General features: G+C 44.1%; 1 protein-coding gene across 1 annotated transcript; it reads left to right on the top strand.

Moving 5' to 3' along the window:
- The first annotated feature begins 1,314 nt into the window (after positions 1 to 1,314).
- Positions 1,315 to 6,896, top strand: LOC120694954 (disease resistance protein RGA5-like). The gene is given in 6 exon segments (XM_039978292.1): positions 1,315 to 3,069; positions 3,228 to 3,653; positions 4,908 to 5,640; positions 5,643 to 5,957; positions 6,432 to 6,553; positions 6,599 to 6,896. Coding segments are annotated over 6 exon segments (2,328 nt in total). The 5' UTR covers positions 1,315 to 2,635.
- The last annotated feature ends 10,907 nt before the right edge of the window (positions 6,897 to 17,803 follow it).

Raw genomic sequence — 17,803 nt, forward strand, 5'->3', positions numbered from 1 at the left:
GAAGTGGGCCATCCGGCTTTGTGTAGGTCGACCGCGCCATCGTAGTTGGCAATTGGCATCGGCATGGGCGCTGACAGAACCTGGCTCTCCTGTCCTGTCCATGTGATCAGTCACTTATCATATACGCATAAGATGCAGTCCACAATAACTGCACTTTGTACGACACGCATGCGATGTTGCATACATATACTGGAGCCTGGAGGAAGGGTGCAGTGATCATATACCTGTTGAAAACTTCTCTATATACACCGGCAACCTTTCAAGCCCTCGTTTACAAATTTTTGTGTTCCACACTACTAGAAGTAGAAGAAAAGGAATTGATGAAGTACAACACTGTAGGGAGGAGCATGAGCTGTGCTGTGACAAGTTGTTAATTAACGAACATTTGTAGGAACCAGAGGCTACCATCCACATGGTGTCCACGAATTCCTGTATGGATGGCAAGGCTGCCTCCGAAGACCAGCGTTGTCGCCGCGTGGTGGTCAAGGACAACTCGCACTGGCACGCCATACAGAGGATCGAGCGGAAGGTCGATCTGGAACACCCGGATGGGCTGGAGCTTGTTCGTGCACCCACGGTCTTTATCCTCGCATGTAGGTCAAGTGACAGAGCCGCCCAGAGGACTCTGGCCTGAAGCATGACCTTGACAACGATATCCCCGGCAGGGGTAAGTGATTTAAGCACAAGCGGATGGGTACACTCGATCAAAAATATGATGATATGATACAATTCATAAAGCATGCCCAATATACTGAATACTGATGCAAGTAGTAGTATGTATAAGATCTACACTACATGTACACGTGTGTTACAATTAGAGCGAGGTGGTAACCATAGTCACAAAGTTCCTGGGTCGAGGAACAGGGTCGAGGGTCGTCACTTCATAAAATTGTGGTACGAAGGGGGTATACTTTTATGGAACGATAAATTATTATGTGGAACGCGACTCTAATTCATCCGGGTCGATATCTTCGGGTCGATGTGTCTTTAAAAAGACAAAAACTATATACATATGTGCTACTAATGAAGAAACTAATCTGCACAAGTATATAAGAAACATACAAAATAGTACATCTAGATCATACTACACGTACTCAGCTTATTATCTAACAAAAACCACATCAATCCGCTATCAATAACCTTCTTATCCCAATTAAATCTGCTAGCAATGGGGGCTATGACCCCTCTCAAACCAGGACGCGATTCAACCTGGAATGGGACACTGACCCTCTTTGACCCCGACCCTCGAATCGGAACGGCATTCCTGGGTCGTGGGACGAGGCATCGACCCCGAATTGTGTGACTATGGTGGTAACGGATATCAAGCAAAGTATCCTCTTTTTTTTCATTGATGAGATACTTTGCTTGATATAATTGAGCCATGGCTCTAGTGGTTACTTCACCGTCCAACTTAATTCTTAAATTTTTTAGATCAAAATAGAATAGAATTAGAGCTCGACCCTTTTAAAGTCTGGACCTTAAATTATCTAGGCTAAATTTGACGGCCCTTTACCACCCTTAAGGGTAGTGGAGGGGTGGTTGCCACTGGTGCGGGCGCCGTCGCCGATGGCGGCTATGCGGGTGTTTCTTGTGCTTGCAGTGCCGTTGATGGTGGTCGAGCGGGCATCGGTGATGACCCATAGTTTGTTGAATAATAGTGGTGCAGCCTGGCGCCATGGTACCGACGATGAAGCTCAGGTGTACAGTTGGTGGCGTCACCATTCGAGTGCACTCCGAGGGGGCACTAGTGGTGCTCGAGGTCCGCGGTGGAGCAGAGTTCCTCGTTGACGGCGAGGAGTCGGATGGTGAGGTATCCATCATCTCTGGCGTGATTAGCCAAGGGGAGGGGCGCAGAGAGGTGGGAAGAGAGATTTGCAAAAGTGTGATTACCCAATTCAAGGGCAGGTTCAGATTGTAAAATTATTCAATCTCTCGTACCCCTTGGATGTTGATCCAGTGACTCAGATTGAAGTTTTCATAGTTTGCACGGAGATGTTGGTTTGTACCTGATATGTTTCCCATAGTTTTTGCCTTAAAAAAAGAGCATCTACAGCCTGGCATGCAATAAAAAATAGAAAATACAACTCTTGTTCCGTGCCAGGATGGCAGGGATCAGCAATTAGCGCCAACTAACTTAAATAGATTGAAGTGGCAGAAGTTAGCGGAGAGGTTAAGGATGCATGCATAGCACAGGCTGTTTTTTCTGAATTTTTTTAGAAATAATAAGTAGGGCCATTTTACATTAGTATGGACGACATGCTTGTTCACATAACGAGGTGTCTGCGGTGACCGCGTCAAAGGACGCAGGGTGTAATGCTACATGGGTTCATTATAGGTTAACATGCGGACAAGTGTATGTGAGCAAATGTATGTGTAAAAAATTCAGTCATTGTCAAATGAGGAGCATGCAGTTGAGAAAAGCAAGGGAACAACAAGAAAGAAACGTAGTATGGCCGGCCGCGGAGCATGTATGTGCGGTCAGCACAAGACGCGCTTCGGTGTTAACATTGTATTCCCGAAAGGCCTCGGCCGGCCCGCACGGACATCAAGCAATTTCATCGTTGCCAATACAGCAGGCAAGCAAGCAGAGATCGCCAGATTAGTTAGTAATCTTGACTCTTGAGAGCTCGCAAGCATGAATCTGGTGACAGGGGCGATGGGCAGCCTCCTCCCCAAGCTGTTCCAGCTGCTCCAAGATGAGTACAAGCTGCAGAAGGGCGTCAGGGCGGAGGTGGAGTCTCTCTCGCGGGAGATCGAGAGCATGCAGGTTGCCCTCTGCAAGGTGGCCCAGGTGCGCCACGACCAGCTTAACCCGCAGGTCTGGCTCTGGGCGCGCGACGTCCGGGAGGCTTCGTACGACATGGAGGATGTCCTGGACACCTTCCTCGTGCGCGTCGATGGTGGCATCGAGCAAGGCGACGCGGACAAAGGGAAATTCTTCGAACGCTTCAGGGAGAAGATGGGCAAGCTGTTCAGCTTAACCAAGAAGTTCAAGGCTCGCCACGGCATCGCCAGAGCCATTGGTGACATGAAGAAGCAAGTCGAGGAAATGGCCAATCGGCGTGATAGGTAGGTCAACGACGATCCTAGCTAGCTAGCTAGCTCGTTGATTTCTTTTATGTTTTTAACTTTTTATTAGTTTTACGCCACAGGATCCGATAAGAGTTCTGGTGGGTTCGAACTCGTATGTATAGTAATGTTTATTGTTTTTTTATCCTATAAAACAGGTGCAGGGTCGACCATCATGTGATCAATCCTGATGCCACATCAAGTATTGATCCTCGCCTCTCAACTCTCTACACAAAAACGTCAGAGCTCGTTGGCATCGACGAGGCAAGGGATGCGCTCATAAGGATGTTGTGCCAAGGTTACGATACATCTGACCAAAAGATGAAGATAGTCTCTGTTGTCGGGCCTGGAGGACTGGGCAAGACTACCCTTACGAAAACTGTGTATGAGAAGCTTACATTGGATATGGAAATACGTTATAATGCATTTGTACCAGTTGGCCGGAATGCAGACTTGAAGAAAGTCTTTAGGGATATTCTAATTGACCTTGATCAGAAGACTTACATGCCACAAATCAGCAACTTGGCAACATTAGATGAAAGGCAGATCATCAATGAACTCCGAGCATTCCTCGAGAACAAGAGGTATCCCTACTATCACCTGCCACGTCAATAATGCTACTCGTAATCTTAAGCTAACACTTTGATTTTAAGTTGCGGGATACTACTGGAGATCGAGCACCTCATTCGTGTTGGCTCTTGTCATAGAGCCAGTTATAGAGCCGGCACAACGAAGCCGACGTGGATGAGGGTTTTCTAACTATCTCTATTGAATACACGCACTACTATAGAAAGGGTCTTTGGTCCGGCCATCATTGAGCCCAGGACAAATAAAGGCCTTAGACCCGGTTCTAAAGTTTTGAAACCATTGGAGCAGAGTAGAGAGACTATTTATCCTAGTTAGAGACACCAACCGGGATTAAATATATAGTATAGCCTTCAATCTCGGGTAAGGTCACCAACTGTGAGTAAAACATTTAGTCCCGGTTGGTGAGTACTCCACCTAGAACTAAATGTTAATATTTAGTCCCGGTTGGAATCTCCAACCGGACAAAAGTGCCAGCTCCGATCATACTTGTTTTATTTAACACCTGATCCTCTCTCTCTCTCACACACGCTCTTATCTTCCTCTCCCTCTCCATCTCCTCCTAGCCACAAGCTTCTTCCTCTGTGATTTTTTTCGTCTGTGATTGTGCTGGTGAATCTTTGTGTGATGTGAATCAAATCAATCTCATATGTTATAAATTAATCTCATGTGTTGGGAATTAATCTCATGTGTTGTGAATTAGATCTTGTGCTTCCTTGTGTGATATACTGGTGTGTGATGGTCATGTGAGATAGTGCGTTACTTGTGTATGTGCCATGAATTAGATCTTGATTTTGGTATTGGTCAATTTTTTATATTTGGAGAAGCTAGCTCCCATATGCGGAGCTGGCGAGCTGTTTTTTTTTTGTTTGCAAAAAATTACATTTGTCCGGGTTGACCAGTTGAGTAGCAACCGGAATAAAAGAAAGGATACATATATTTGTCCTGAATGGGTGGTCCTGGTTGGGAAACCGGAACTAAAAGCAGTTCCCAACCAGGACAAATGTGCCTTTCTGTAGTAGTGCACGGCCGTCAAGAGCTTAGAAACTTTGAAACTACTATTTTGTCCCAACAAAGAATGCAATTCTGGGTATGCACCTGGACATCACATTGTCCACATATATAGCTAGAATTGCATTCTTTGTTTGGACGGATGGAGTACTTTTTATTAGAATGTATCTATAGATCATAACTACCCTATAAACAAGCCAGCCAGTTTTACTTACATGGCTTCTCTGTTACCATGCACATAGGTATTTTATTGTTATTGATGACATATGGGAGGTATCATTGTGGAACATAATAAGAAATACTCTGGACGACAATAATTTAGGAAGCAAAGTAATCATAACTACCCGCTGCAATGATGTTGCAAAGAAAGTCTGCTGTTCTTATAAAATGGAGCCCCTTGGTCCTAAGAGCTCCAAAATTTTATTCCATACAAGGATATTTGAATCTGAAGACAGGTGCCCTGAACAATTGTCTGAATTATCTGAAAAGATTTTGAAGAAATGTGGAGGTGTGCCACTTGCTATCATTACTACAGCTAGTTTGTTAGCTCATACACCACAAGATAAATCTGAGTGGCAGGAAATATACAATGCAATTGGTTCTGGACTTAGCAGCAGTGATGATATTCACAAAATGAGAAAGATACTGTCTCTTAGCTATTATGATCTACCTTCTAATGTGAAGACATGTTTATTATATCTAAGTATATATCCAGAAGATTATGAAATTACAAGGGATCGGTTGTTATGGAGGTGGATAGCTGAGGGTTTCATTCAACCACGAAAAGACGGTGATGACCTATTTGAGCTCGGGGAAGGTTACTTCAATGAGCTTATTAATAGAAGTCTGGTCCAGCCGGTCTGGCACATAGATTCTGATGGCCTGAAATATGGCTGCCGTGTGCATGATATGATTCTTGATCTCATTTGTTCCTTGGCAAGAGAAGAAAATTTTGTCACTATCTTGGAAAAAAGTGAGCATAAGTGCATAACAGTATATCTTTAAGAACCAAGCATCGTCGGTTATCCCTCAGAAACACTAGCTGCTGGCCTAAAACAGGCGTATCACAAGTGAGGTCCATTGCTATCTTCAGCCCTTCAATTCAGTCAATGGAATCCATTTCATGCTTTGATGTTCTACGTGTATTGGATCTAGAAGGTTGCCGTCTGGAACGAAGTGAGGATCGTTGTAAGCTGGATGTTGGGAGCTTAATTCACCTGAGGTACCTCGGGCTAACAGGCACAAAACTCAGCGAGCTGCCCCAAGGGATAGAAAAACTACAGTTTTTGCAGGTTTTAAAGCCTGCAAGCGGATGCGAATTATCACAGGCTATTTTCAGACTTACACAACTCATGTGCCTGGACGGAGGTCGGTTTCATCCAAGGCCAGGAAATTTGTTAGGGAATCTGGCGTCCCTACATGTGCTCAAGTCTTTGATTGTTGAGGATGAGGACTCTGCGGATGCTTTGAAACAACTGGGTCATCTTACTAAGCTACGGGAGCTTCACATCGATACTATCAGCTACCGTGCAATAATAGATCGACCTCTGTTCTGGGAAGTCTTGATCAATTCGCTAGGCAACCTGCGAAAACTCCGCAGCCTGCATATCGTGTGTCTTTGGAGGGGCCTAAAACCCATTGAGTGTGAACGCTGGGTCCCCTCTTCACACCTCCACACACTTGACTTATTCCTAAGCGAATATTCATTGCCGACACTGCCGAAGTGGATTAATCCTATATCACTGCCCCTCCTCTCAGTCCTGCAGTTGCAAGTCGTACGTAATGTGCGAGCCGAGGACATTCAAATCCTTGGGACGCTGCCGACCCTTTGCCGTCTCTTTCTGAAGGTGGACTATAATAAAAACTTAGCCTGGTGCCCACTGCAAAGGTTTGTGGTTAGCTCTGATGCATTCCCATGTGCAAGATGGTGCAGATTCATTAATATTGTAACTGTGCCATCTATGTTCCCACAAGGAGCCATGCCCAGGGTTGAAAACATCACATTCTGCCTCCGAGTAAGTGATTTTTTCATCTCCAGTGGATTCGACATTGACGACTTGGCTATGGCTCACCTCCCGTCGCTTCGGAATATACATTATGATCTTTATTATCGGGGTGTTAAGGGCCAAGGCCAACAAGCGGTGAAAGTGCAAGAGGCGCTGCGGCGCGCAGCTGATGTCCACCCTAATAATCCATCCATCAAATTTGATATGCGTGGGTCCACTTCCTGAGCATTACTAATCTCTGCCTACATCTACCTGTAGGCTTGTACTAATATAGATCGAACCTTTTTTAGTTTGATAAGTAGTGCACCAATATAATACTGGAAGGGAGAATATCTTGGAGATGCATTCTGCATGAGAGAGGAGGCCGCCGGCGACGTCTCCAAAGGGCCAGCCTAGGGTTTGGTGGCGGCAGGAGAATAAGGGGCGGCTGTAACGAACATGGCACCATTGATGCCATTTCGAGTGATTTTGGTGATCGAATGACAACACAACACTTGGACTAATATGATTGTTAAGATGATCATTCTCAGGCTTTTAGGTTCAAGTGATGACAAAGAGAAAGAGAAAATAGGCGTAGCAAGGCCCGAAGGGCAGCCCCTACGGGGGTTCCGCTACCCGGTTAGCGGACGGGGGTCGAGGGGGAGCCGCCCCTCGCGGGTCTCAGGGCAGCGCCCTGAAAGCTCTTCGATTCAGGAGCACCGGAAGAACCGACGCCAGGGCATCGGAGCATCCGATGGTAGTCGGAAGAACCGACGCCTTGATACTTTGGTGCAGAAGGGAATCGAAGCCAAGTCAGCCTATAGGCACCGGTTGAACCGACGGTCTAAAATAGGGCATCGGTGCAATGGCCGTCCTTTGTACCAGAGACGATGTCAAGTGCCCAGTAGAAGTGTCTTCAGCACCGGTTCAACCGATGGGGCATCGGTGCATACCACCGGTGTAATGACGTCAGCGTCCAGGAGAAGATTCTTTCAGCACCGGTTGAACCGATGAGGCATCGGTGCATTGCATCGGTTCAACCGGTGGTCTCTGCGTCAGCCATCAGGAGTCCAACGGCTACTTCGTGTTATGAGTGACCGGATGAACCGACGCTACCCTGCCAAGAGGCATCGGTTCTTCCGGTGGTACGCAGATTTTCAGCTAACCGTTGGAGCAACGGCTACAAGACTTGGTGGCCTATATATACGCCTCACCCCGGCCATTTGAAGATTGCTGGAGTTGCTGGACATCCCACACACACCCAAGAACATCTCCAAGCCATACAAAAGCATCAAGATCATATCCTTAGCCCTTAGCACACTTTGAGAGTGTTGTGTAAAGGATTAGCTCTTAGTGAGTGAGTTTGCAAGGCTTAGAGCCTTTGTGCTGTGGTTCATTAGTGAACCAAAACAAGAGCTTGGTGCGCCGGCACCTTGGAGCGTGAAGCTCGCCGGCAACGTCATCGACCCTCCGACTTGGTGTGGAGCGGCGACGACACCTTTGTGCGGGGGACGTGGAGACCCCCATCCTTTGTGGAGAAGCTCCTTAGTGGAACCCGGGGCCAAGGTGACCGTGATTGTGTTCACGGAAGAGACTTGGTGGCCGAGTAGCAATACTCTTAGTGAGTGCTACAACAACGTGGATGTAGGTGTGCCTTTGTGGCTAACCGAACCACGGGATAAACACCCGCGTCAAGAGTTTGCTATCTCCTATCCCGCTCTTTAAGCTTCCGCATTTCTTTCTAGTAATTTGTATGCCTTTACTTTCATAGAATAGTTTCTTGATAGGAAAGGCTATAGGTTGCTAAACTCTTTTGGGATAGGGGTTTTACACTAGAACAACCTAGTTGCACATCTAGATAGCTTGTTTTAGTTTAAGCTTTGTGCAAACTAGTTGGAGCCATAGGTCTAAGTTTTTATTAGTGCCTAATTCACCCCCTCCCCCTCTTAGGCTAGAGCACCCGATCACTTTCAGCGGCGCAATAAGACAGGTGCAGCTCAAGGAGAAGCAGGGGGCGCGTTCTTTTTTTCACGAACCGGTAAGTTGTTGTAACACTCGCATTTTCAATTTAGGAACCTAAATAAATTTAATTAGATTTGTTATAGGTTCGCTAAGATTTTATTTAATTTCTCTTGAATTTAGAGCATTCATCGTGAATATAAATAAATTACATATCTATAAAAATAAATATAAGGAAAATAGGGTTTGTGCATTTTATGCCTCCTTTGCATTGTTTTCTTGCTTGCTGTTCAACTTGAATTTAAATTCCTTGAATTTGAATTGAAATTGTTTGAAACAATTTCAAAAATTGAAAACTTCTCTATCTCCCTTTCCCTTTTTCCAGCCCGGCCCAAAACCCCCCTCTCTCCCCCCTTCTTTTTCTTTTCTTCTCCCGGTCGACCCAACTCCTTCTCCCGACCCAACTCCCACGACGGCCAGTTCCACCTCTCCCCTCTCCCTCTTTTGCTGCCAGGCGGGACCAACCTGTCAGGTCCGCCTTCCCCGCCGAGCCAGGCTTGGTTTCGAGCCTGAACCCGGCCATGGCACACGCGCCGACGCTTCCCGCTCTGGGCCCGCACGTCGACTACCCTAGACCCCTATAAAAGGGACCCGTGACCCCCTTTGACCCGCATCCAAGCCGTTGCCGCCTCTGCGCCTCGCAAACCCTAGCCGCACCGCCGCTGCCTTTGTCGAGCTCGGAGCCGCTCACCACGCCGTCGTTCCACCGCCTTTCTTCGACATCCGAGCGCACCCGGAGCTTCGGGTGGTGGTGAGCAACCTCGTCGGCCCCTTTTCCCTCGTTTTCCCCTCTGTCTTGCGCGGACTGGCTCGTCGGAGCAAGCTCCGGTGACCCACGCTGCCGCTTGTCGTTGCGCGCCCCGACCCAGCCTCTAACCCGCCTTTTCCGAGTGGTTAGATGTGTTCACCTTGTCACGTTTGACCTCCCAGTCCTAACCCGAGTCCGAACCGAAACCGAACGGCCATTTTCGGCCAACACCGGCGATTCGCCGCCGCGTTTCTCGCCGCCAACATCTTAGGACCACCGCCTCCGCCCCCACTTGCCGCGAGCCCTTAGATCTTGATCCAACGACCCAGATCTGATCCAAACTAGAGCCATCTGATCCAAAACTTAAGGCCCAGATTAGATCTGACCCGAGTCAAACCTAGACATACCGGTCAACTTAGGCTACTTTGCAAAAGAGCCCCTCTGTTTAGTGCGAATCAACCCGTAGTCAAACGCAGTTCAAAAGTAATTACAAAAAATCCCTTCCTTTTCTGTTTTAGCCTCTGCTCTTTTGTAAAATAGAACCCGCCGTCCTTAGTGCGTAGTTTTGCTTGCTAGCCCCTGCATTTAGGGTTTAATTATGTTTAGGTCCTTGTTTTCTTTACTCAGAACCCTTTTTCTTTCGAGTTTTTCGCAGATTAGCCCTAGAACTTTGTTTTGACCATAACTTTCTCGTTTTAACTCCGTTTTTAACTATTCTTGCACTCACGCGATCCTTGCAACATGTACAGTAGCTTTATAACCTCATTTTGTACTGTTTGCATTGATTGGTGTACTATTTCTTATGTATTGTACTTGCTTGTTTGTATGTATTTGTGTGATGCGATAGATGGTGCGCCTTACGAGGATAAGCAAGAGCAAGGCTTTGAAGATCCTGATCAGCAGCGGCACTTTGAGGAAGGTAAGTGGACCCTTGATCATGCTTGTTGTCCCATAATTACCAATTATTCACATTTACTTTATATGCAATGCATGAGTATATAACATGACGGGTCCAAATTAAGGATGTGCCTAGTTTGTTTATCCCTACTTGATCAAACTTGGGTTTACTTTATTGTTGTAGCTATGCTAATTGCTCTCATACTAGACTAAGGTTGTCAACTTGGAAACAATGATACACTTGTTTACTTCATGTTCCGGTATACCTGTTTTTATAATAAAGATCATATGATTTAATTGGAACATGGAGAGCTACCCAAGAAAACAGTACAACCACAATATCACATGGCTATGATCTTGGCTAACTAATTAGAAACTCTAGCTTGTAACAATCTTACCGAAAGGGCAAGAGGGGATGCATCGACGGGGTATAGCTCAGTCCTCTTGAAGTTTTGTTTTAGGGTCCTTAGCTAAGGTACCTCCTCATTAGGGAGAGTTATGACCGCTTTGACTTGAAACCTTAGCGGGCTGTCATAGGTTAAGGGATCTTTGTAAAGGCTTCGTAATGAACCTCTCGCCACTCACCAAAGGAAGTGTTTAAGGATCTTGCAAACCTAGGCGATATATGGGAACCCGAATTGTGATGAAAGTGTACAACCTCTGCAGAGTGTAAAACTGATATATCAGCCGTGCTCACGGTCATGAGTGGCTTGAACCCTCACATGATAATTGAACTTCAAGATGATCTAAATTGATGTTCTTAGTTATGGTTACTGTTTTACTTCTTTTACTTATCTCTTTTACTTCTTTTACTTATCTCTAGGATAATGGTATACACTTACACTTAGTTAATGCTTGCTAATTAAAATTTGATCAACTAAAAGTGATCATCGCAATCAAACCATGTCAGCTATTCCTTGAATTAGCCTTGCATGTAGTATAATTTCTTCTTACCACTTTTGAGTACCGACTATAAGAGTACTCACGCTTGCATAACACTGTTCAGACCAAGATAACTGTCCGGAGTTCCCTGAAAACTTCGAGGAGTTCTAGGCGTATGTCTCCCAGTCATCTGCATGTGAAGATGAAGTTCCGCTGTTACTCTGAGACACTACTAATTGCTCTCAGACCCAAACCTGACCATCACCTTACTAGTAACCGTGACATGATGGAAGAAGAGTGGTGCATGATCTGACAGACAGAGGTAGTTCATGACCTTGCCTATGACTAGGTTGCATTGCCATTCGAAAATAGGACTCGGAGGCACTGAGAACATCAGTGGTGCAGTGTTTACAGTAGACGTTTGCTAAGGGATAGTCAAAACAAATGCGTCAGTTACTCACATGTTGAATGAATTTTGTATAATTCATGTGAGAGAAGAAACTAAGTCTATACAATAAGGATCAGTAAATGGCGGTCGCTCAAAACATATGTATCAGTTACTCACATGTTGAATGAATTTTGCATAATTCATGTGAGCAAAACTAAGTCTGTAGATAAATTTCTGGAAGCGGATGCTAAAAGGATCAGTATAAATGGCGGAGGTTCAGAGATTGGTCGCGGGGATCAAGCATGGCCTTAGGACATGACACCTACTGAAATGGACTCCAATCTGGTCTTATTGTCAGAATGATGGTGGTGTTAACCGCGTGATACTAACACTGCCTGATCGATCTTGCTAGCTGATGCCATATGGATGTCCAAATGAACACCAAAAAAGCCTGAAGAAAGACTAACCATAATGTTCAAAATCAAAAGCAATTAATTAAATTGTCTATATATTTCCTCAGCATATTATTAGACTTTTGATCGCCGATTATATTGTTCTGGGTATTCGACAAAATATTGTTCAAGAGCCAGATGCACACTGCCAGAAAACTGCTCATTCGTTCGTGGAGGTTAGTACCGGGCGCACTTTGGCCCGGTATTAACGTGCATATTTAGTATTGGGCCAAAGCTACAGTACCCCCTTGGAGCCATTTAGTACCGGCTGGAGCCATCAGCCGGCACTAAAGTGCGTTACCGACAGCCGGGCGCAACGGCTAGGTGGCCACTTAGTACCGGCTGGAGCCACCAGCCGGTACTAAATAGAGCCGAGCCAATTTAGTACCGGCTAGTGGCTTCAGTCGGTACTAAATTGCGACTTCTAGTACCGGTTGGATCCACCAGCCGGTACTAATCCGCCCACTATAAATCAGCTCGTCTTCTTCTTCCCCGAGTCTGAGCCAACCATTTGACCGAGCTCAGGCTTTCTTCCCATTGCGAGTTAGAGAGGAGGTGCTGCCCCATTTTCTCAAGTTTTGTAGAGATTTTACTCATCCAAGTGCACTAAAGATTTGCAACTTCTTCCTCTCTTGTTTGATGGTATTTATTATTTGTTTCATGCTCTGTAGTTTGAGATATTTGTGATTTTTAGAAATATATAGAATGAGCACGTTTTCTATGATTTATCGATGGATTCGAGATGCATAGAACCCATTACTTGAATTTGGAGAAGGTGTATTGGATAGTTTCAATGTGGATAATTTATAGGGATTTTTTTTAATTTTTTTCAAGTGGCATGGTTAATTAGTTTGGTATTTGTTATGCATTTAGTTGCATTATTTTAGCACTGTAATGATGTATTTATTCGGGCTCATATGGAAACCATCGAGAAGTTTAAAAAATATATGTTTCAGATCATGAATATGTCGTTAACCTTAATCCTGCAATGAAAACACTGCTATTCGAGGCTAGCACCGATATCCACGATGCGGTGCGGTATATAGGAGGACGTGATGAAGGAGTACGGTCTTGGTCTCAATTATGAAATCCACACCTTTTGAGCGAGTTGAGAATGAAATTATCTAGACCAAGGCCGTACTCCTTCATCTGGTCCTATTGTACCACACTGTGTCGTGGATGTCAATAGTAGCCCCGAATGTCAGTGTTATCACTGCAGGGTCAAGGTTGACGACATAGACATGTTTCGAAACAAATATTTTTTTCTTCTCGATGGTTTTAGAGAAAGTAAGCATGAAACAAAACCGCGAACATTAATTGCGCATCCCCCTTATGGTGTGGAACGACGTGTTTGCATTGAACTGAAGAGTATCAAAATAATTATGGTTTACAATTTATGCTTTCATTTTAATTCTAATAATTTGTTTAGATTTTTTTCAATTTTTTTCAAGTGGCATGGTTAATTAGTTTGGTATTTGTTATGCATTTAGTTGCATTATTTTGGCACTCTAATAATGTATTTATTGGGGCTCATATGGAAACCATCGAGAAGTTTTAAAAATGTATGTTTCGGATCATGAATATGTCGTTAACCTTGATCTTTCGGTGAAAACTCTGCTATTTGGGGGCTAGAATCGATATCCACGATGCGGTGCGGTATATATGAGTACGCAATGAAGGAGTACAGTCTTGGTCCCAATAATGAAATCCTTCATCGGGTCCTATTGTACCGCACTGTGTCGTGGATGTCAATACTAGCCCCGAATGTCAGTGTCATCACCGCAGGGTCAAGGTTAACGACATAGATATGTTTCGAAACAAACATTTTTTCTTCTCGATGATTTTAGAGAAAGTGAGCATGAAACAAAGTCGCTAACATTGATTGCGCATCCCTTATAGCGTGAAACGACGTGTTCACGTTGATCTGAAGAGTGTCAAAATAATTATGGTTTACAATTTATGTTTTCATTTTAATTCTAATAATTTGTTCAGATTTTTACATTTATTTGATTAGTGGACTGAAATTAGTTTTGTTTCTTAATGAGACATATAATAGACATGTTATTAATATTACTTATTAGAAATGCCTTTGCAACATGATGCCTTTGAGCATCGAGCTGCGGCTCGGGCGGCGGTACGCAATCAATTGGAGCGCACCGGTCATTCGCTTGAGTTCCACCCTACAGAGCGTGTTGGTCTTGTTAGCGGTCGTATTCGTCGTTTGATTAAGAAAGCTTTTTATATATTCTCCCTTAGCAAAGAAAGCCTTAAATTTTATCATGAATTTAATGTCGAGTTGCATGGTACTGATGATGATCGTGAGTTGATGGCTCGATATAATGCAAGATGTGAAGAGTCGGGGCTGGCGGAATATGACAGTTCCGTGTCAAGACTTCGCGAGGCAGTTCACAAGGCATTGGTCCAAAGATCTCATGATAGTAGTTTGTATTAGATAGCTAGCATGTAGTGTAATGTATATATTAATTTGGACTTCTATTTATCATGTTGTGTAATTTAAGCATGCAGTGTAATGTATCTATTAATTTGGACTTCTATTAATTTTGTATTTCAATGTTAAATTCACAGAAATGGCTTTTGTATTTCATTATGTTATGTGCCAAATTAAATGATATGAATATAAAAAAAATAATATTGTTACTTAATTTAAAATTGTAGATCGATGGACCGACAATGGATGTACGGCGACCGGTGCACCATGGCGTGGATTAATGGTCTAAAGTCTTTTCTCGATGCGGCGGAGGCCCACAAGTCATCGAAAGATTTTATGTGTTGTCCGTTCCGCGTTTGCCAAAATAAAAAGAAATACTCTAAGAGAAGCACTCTACATGTCCACATTTATGAAAAGGGTTTTATGGATAACTATACTCTTTGGACTAAGCACGGTGAACCTGGAGTTGTGATGCAAGATGGTGAAGAAGATGATGATCATCATATTACAGACTGGGCTCATCTATATGAAGCGGGAGCCTTTGAAGATGAACCCGTGGACGATGCTGAAGAAATGGACAAGGCTGGAGAAAATGCTTCAGAAGACCAACTACTTGATGAATTAGGTCAGGTTCTAGTGGATTCACAAAGAGACTGTGAAACTTTAAAGGAGTCAAAGAAGTTTGAGAAGATGTTGGAGGATCACAAAAAATTATTGTATCCAGATTGCAAGCAGGGGCTTAAAAAGTTGGGTACCGCACTTGAAATGCTGCAGTGGAAGGCTGCTAATGGTGTCACCGATAAGGGATTTGAGGAGCTACTTGGAATCATAAAGAACATGCTTCTATAGGGGAATGAACTGCCCTCTACAACATACGAAGCAAAGAAGGTTGTTTGCCCTCTTGGATTGGAGGTACAGAAAATTCACGCATGTCCTAACGATTGTATTCTCTATCGAGGTGAAGAATATGAGAAACTAGATGCTTGTCCTGTCTGTGATGCAAAACGGCACAAGATCAGGCAAAATGATCCTGGTGAGGTCGACGGGGAGCCCGTCAAGAAAAAAATTCCCGCTAAGGTGATTTGGTATTTCCCAGTAATATCACATTTGAAGCGCTTTTTCAGAAATAAATACAATGCTAAATTGATGTGGTGGCATAAAGAAGAGCGTAAGCAAAATCAGATGTTGAGACACCCTGCGGATGGGTCCCAATGGAGAAATGTGGATAGAGAATTCTCAGATTTTGATAACGACCCAAGGAACATAAGATTCGATTTAAGTACGGACGGAATGAATCCATTCGGCGAGTGGGGCAGCAGTCACGGTACATGGCCTGTGATCCTCTGTATGTTCAACCTTCCTTCTTGGCTATGCATGAAGCGGAAGTACATGATGATGCCAGTGCTTATCCAAGTCCCAAAACAACCGGGCAATGATATTGACGTGTACCAAAGACCGTTGGTTGATAAACTTTTGTTGCTGTGGAAGTAGGAAGGTGTACGTGTTTGGGACGAGTACAAACAGAAAAATTTTGACCTGTGAGCATTGCTTTTCGTTACCATCAACGATTGGCCTGCACTTAGCAATCTATCCAGACAGTCGAATAAGGGATACTAGGCATGCACTCATTGTCTAGAAGAAACCGATAGTTTGTATCTAAAAAATTGTAAGAAGGTCGTGTATATGGGTCATCGTCGATTCCTTCCCCTCAACCACCCCTTGAGAAGAAAAGAAAAATATTTTAAAGGGGAACCAGAAACTCGTGCTAAGCCTATGTTCTAAAACGGGAAGCGTGTTTTCTCGATGGTGAAGGATGTCCATGTCGTATTTGGAAAGGGCCATGGAAGCCAACAAGTTTTGAATGATGAAAATGATCATGCCCCAATGTGGAAGAAGAAGTCCATACTATGGGAGCTCCCATATTGGGAAGTCCTGGAGGTCCGCAATGCAATCGATGTGATGCACTTGACGAAGAATCTTTGCGTGAACCTATTAGGATTCATCAGTACGTATGGGCAGTCGAAAGATACACTTGAAGCAAGACGTGATTTGAAAGAAACAAATCAACGAGAAGACCTACGTCCTGAGAAGAGAAAAAATGGACAGCACTACATACGTCCTGCTAGCTACACTCTCAGCAAAGAGGAGAAGGAAAACATGTTTGATTGCTTGAACAGTATGAAGGTACCGTCTGGTTACTCCTCGAATATGCAGGGGAGAATTAATATGAAAGAGAAAAAGTTCACAAACTTAAAGTCTCATGATTGCCACGTTCTGATGACCCAATTGCTTCCAGTTGCGCTGGTGGGTATTCTACCAGAAAAATGTAAGATTAGCAGTGGTGAAGCTATGTGCCTTTCTTAATAAATTTCACAGAAGGCAATCGATCCAAATAAGCTCACAAGGCTATAGAATGATGTGGTCCAATGTCTTGTCAGTTTTGAGATGGTCTTTCCACCTTCGTTCTTTAATATTATGACCCATCTCCTGGTGCATATTGTGAAAGAGATAAACATTTTAGGCCCTGTATTTCTACACAATATGTTTCCATTCGAGAGATACATGGCAGTCTTAAATAAGTACGTTCGAAATCGTTCTCGGCCAGAAGGATGTATCGCCAAGGGCTACGAAACAGAGGTGGTCATTGAGTTTTGTGTTGATTTCATTGACGAACTTAGTCCGATTGGAGTCCCCATATCACGCTATGATGGGCGACTGAAAGGAAAGGGCACACTAGGTAAGAAATCTAATATGCACATCCCTGAAAGTGAAATCCACAGAACAAATTTCACCGTTCTACAGAATTCATCCCTCGTGGCCCCATATATGGATGAGCACATGAATATTGTCTGGTCTGAAAACATAGGGAAGTCTGAGGCCTGGATTACACATCATCAAATAGATAGCTTTGCGGTTTGGCTTAGAAGGAAACTCATGAGTGATAGCACGATTGATGTACAACTGCAATGGCTTGCTAGGGGACCATCGGCCACAATCATCCAATACCAAGGGTATGAGATCAATGGATATACATTTTACACAAGAGCCCAAGATGAAAAGAGCACGAACCAAAATAGTGGTGTGCGTATTGATGCAATAGGCCATGATAGAAATAAGGACAGCTACTTTGGTGTCATAGAGGAAATATGGGAGCTAGACTATGGGCCTTTGAAGATTCCTATGTTTTGGTGCCAATAGATGAATTGAGTTGGAGGCGGCATAACGACAGACCGGTATGGGATGACAATAGTGGACTTCAAAAAAATTGGATATAAAAACAAACCATTCCTCCTTGCCAAGGATGTGACGTGGTTGTTC

This window comes from Panicum virgatum, chromosome 2K, assembly GCF_016808335.1.
Source record: "Panicum virgatum strain AP13 chromosome 2K, P.virgatum_v5, whole genome shotgun sequence".
NCBI classification, from domain to species: domain Eukaryota; kingdom Viridiplantae; phylum Streptophyta; class Magnoliopsida; order Poales; family Poaceae; genus Panicum; species Panicum virgatum.